This window comes from Sinocyclocheilus rhinocerous, unplaced genomic scaffold, assembly GCF_001515625.1.
Source record: "Sinocyclocheilus rhinocerous isolate Xijiao unplaced genomic scaffold, SAMN03320098_v1.1 scaffold17661, whole genome shotgun sequence".
Taxonomy (NCBI): Eukaryota; Metazoa; Chordata; class Actinopteri; order Cypriniformes; family Cyprinidae; genus Sinocyclocheilus; species Sinocyclocheilus rhinocerous.
In genome coordinates, this window is record NW_015655163.1 from 3,834 (window position 1) to 7,594 (window position 3,761).

Genomic DNA, 3,761 nt, shown 5'->3' on the forward strand with positions numbered 1-3,761 from the left:
GGTGTGTGTGTGTGCACTTGGATGGGTGAAATGCAGAATATGGGACACCATACTTGGCCACACGTCACATCCTGTCCTTTCCCTTTCCTTTCCATCAAAATCAAAATTTGTTTATATTTACAAAACATGTGAAACCATTAAAGATCTTTTCTTTGTACTTTTGTCAATTAAATGAGAATTTAAGAAAATTAACAAATCACAGGTTCTTGTTGTCACAACTTTCTCTAATTTGGGGTTGTGGTATATTGTGACAATTATTTATATGAGTCGCATAATAATAATTATTCATGAATTAATTGTAAAAATAACAAAGCATCATGCAGACGTATGCTTTTGTGTGGAGCATTTACTACACACCAAGCTGTGGAAAACAACAGTTGCATTTTATTAGTGTCGATTTGACCTGGACGCATATTTTGTTAATTAAATTATGTGCATGTCGTCTAACTCTATTCAACTACATTTTATGGATGTTTTATTAAAGTTTTGTTCCTTTCAGATGTGAGTTGTGGTTCATCCTCTGATGGAGATAAAGAAATGGTCTCAACTTCAAAAGAGCAGCTGAAGACCAAGAGTTTCTCCTGCGCCACCTGTGGAAAAACACTGAGTTCAGAGGGTCATTTAGCGAGACACGAGAGAACACACACAGAACAGAAAGACTTCAGCTGTAAGATATGCGACATCAGCTTTCCTACCGCAGAAGAGAGGAGACTTCATTCAAAAGAGCACAGCGGGAAGAAGGAGTTTCACTGTGAACAGTGCGGGAAGGATTTTTTCACCACTGCTCAAATTATGAAAGCCCATATAAAGACACACGACGAAAAGTCTTTCCACTGCAGCGAATGTGACAAGTATTTCAGCACCAAAGGAAATCTTGTTGTTCATAAGCGAATCCACACGGGAGAAAAACCATACAAGTGCCCTCACTGTGAAAGAAGATTCGTGTATGGATCTCATCTGAAGACACATGTGCGTTTGCACACCAATGTGAGGCCGTACCAGTGCAGTGAATGTGGGAAAGCCTTTAGGCAGTTATTTAGTCTGAAGTCACACCAAAAAATGCACTCGGGTGAGAAACCGTTTCAGTGCAAATACTGTGACAAACGATTCCGTCACAAATCCTACCTGAACTATCATGAGAGGACTCACACTGGAGAGAAACCGTATCTGTGCTCCTACTGCGGGAAGAGCTTTTCTAGTCCAGTTCATTTTGGACCTCATAAGAGAGTCCACACTGGAGAAAAACCGTATCATTGCAGCGTCTGTGGGAAGAGTTTCAGTAAGTTTGATACTTTACAAAAGCACAAGAGGATTCATACCGGAGAAAGACCGTTCAAATGCTCACAGTGTGACAAGACGTTTGCTCGATCAGACGTCCTGAAGGTCCATCAGCGAGTTCATACAGGAGAGAAACCTTACTCCTGCTCCATCTGCGGCGAGAGATTCGCTTATTTAGGTAGTTTTCAGACCCACCAGAACAAACATGCTAAAGAACAAACTGCTCCATAATCATCAGAGTGACTTTTCATGTTTTGGTCGGTCAATAAAGGCTGCATTTCTGCAGTTACTTTCATCGTGCATGCCCTGTGATGTATAACAGTAACATCATACACATGATGATTTCAATTTAAAACATGAGACATATATTATGCAACAGTTGAATTGGTTTTCTGAGCAGCGTTACTAGTGTGGATACTTCGTCCAGCATCACTGAGTGATTTCACTGTTTATACAGTATTAAGGCCTTTTCACACTGCACGCAAAAATTCGGCGTGAATGTTCGGCAGGATGACTACTGAATAAATAAGGGATAATGTACAGTGGGTACGGAAAGTATTCAGACCCCCTTAAATTTTTCACTCTTTGTTATATTGCAGCCATTTGCTAAAATCATTTAAGTTAATTTTTTTTCCTCATTAATGTACACACAGCACCCCATATTGACACAAAAACACAGAATTGTTGACATTTTTGCAAATTTATTAAAAAAGAAAAACTGAAAAATGCTCAGTATTTAGTAGAAGCACCCATTTGATCTAATACAGCCATGAGTCTTTGGGAAAGATGCAACAAGTTTTTCACACCTGGATTTGGCGATCCTCTGCCATTCCTCCTTGCAGATCCTCTCCAGTTCTGTCAGGTGGGATGGTAAACGTTGGTGGACAGCCATTTTTAGGTCTCTCCAGAGATGCTCAATTGGGTTTAAGTCAGGGCTCTGGCTGGGCCATTCAAGAACAGTCACAGAGTCGTTGTGAAGCCACTCCTTCGTTATTTTAGCTGTGTGCTTAGGGTCATTGTCTTGTTGGAAGGTAAACCTTCGGCCCAGTCTGAGGTCCTGAACACTCTGGAGAAGGTTTTCGTCCAGGATATCCCTGTACTTGGCCGCATTCATCTTTCCCTCGATTGCAACCAGTCGTCCTGTCCCTGCAGCTGAAAAACACCCCCACAGCATGATGCTGCCACCACCATGCTTCACTGTTGGGACTGTATTGGACAGGTGCCTGGTTTTCTCCACACATACCACTTAGAATTAAGGCCAAAAAGTTCTATCTTGGTCTCATCAGACCAGAGAATCTTATTTCTCACCATCTCGGAGTCCTTCAGGTGTTTTTTAGCAAACTCCATGCAGGCTTTCATGTGTCTTGCACTGAGGAGAGGCTTCCGTCGGGCCACTCTGCCATAAAGCCCCGACTGGTGGAGGGCTGCAGTGATGGTTGACTTTCTACAACTTTCTCCCATCTCCCGACTGCATCTCTGGAGCTCAGCCACAGTGATCTTTGGGTTCTTCTTTACCTCTCTCACCAAGGCTCTTCTCCCCCGATAGCTCAGTTTGGCCAGACGGCCAGCTCTAGGAAGGGTTCTGGCCGTCCCAAACGTCTTCCATTTAAGGATTATGGAGGCCACTGTGCTCTTAGGAACCTTAAGTGCAACAGAAATTTTTTTGTAACCTTGGCCAGATCTGTGCCTTGCCACAATTCTGTCTCTGAGCTCTTCAGGCAATTCCTTTGACCTCATGATTCTCATTTGCTCTGACATGCACTGTGAGCTGTAAGGTCTTATATAGACAGGTGTGTGGCTTTCCTAATCAAGTCCAATCAGTATAATCAAACACAGCTGGACTCAAATGAAGGTGTAGAACCATCTCAAGGATGATCAGAACAAATGGACAGCACCTGAGTTAAATATATGAGTGTCACAGCAAAGGGTCTGAATACTTAGGACCATGTGATATTTCAGTTTTTCTTTTTTAATAAATCTGCAAAAATGTCAACAATTCTGTGTTTTTCTGTCAATATGGGGTGCTATGTGTACATTAATGAGGAAAAAAAATTAACTTAAATGATTTTAGCAAATGGCTGCAATACAACAAAGAGTGAAAAATTTAAGGGGGTCTGAATACTTTCCGTACCCACTGTAACCTCTAAATATGGTGGTTTTTTTCTGGCGGTATTTTGTGATTTATGGAGCGATTAAAAGAGAGATCCCCTCAGTAAAAGCCTTTAACTCTAATATGTAAAAAAAAAATTGGACCAGGCTTTATGCAATGTTCAGTTTATTATTCTGGAAATATATGCAAATGAGTGCATATTTAATTAGATAATGCAACGTTTGCATATGTGAACATAATGTTACAGAAAACTTAAAGGCTTCATTTGGCCAAAAAATTTAAATTGTCATCATTTCCTTACATCAAGTTGTTCCAAACCTGTATGAGTTTCTTTGTTCTGTTGTGCACAAAAGAAGATATTTTGAAGAATGTT

The 3,761-nt window shown here is 40.9% G+C and overlaps 1 protein-coding gene across 1 annotated transcript; it reads left to right on the forward strand.

Annotated features, from left to right (window-relative positions):
- Positions 1 to 447: 447 nt before the first annotated feature.
- LOC107717948 (zinc finger protein 239-like) lies at positions 448 to 1,814 on the forward strand (the record flags this gene model as incomplete). Its single annotated transcript, XM_016524853.1, has 1 exon — positions 448 to 1,814. A coding segment is annotated over one exon (1,062 nt), but the record flags the coding sequence as incomplete, so codon positions are not given.
- Positions 1,815 to 3,761: the final 1,947 nt, after the last annotated feature.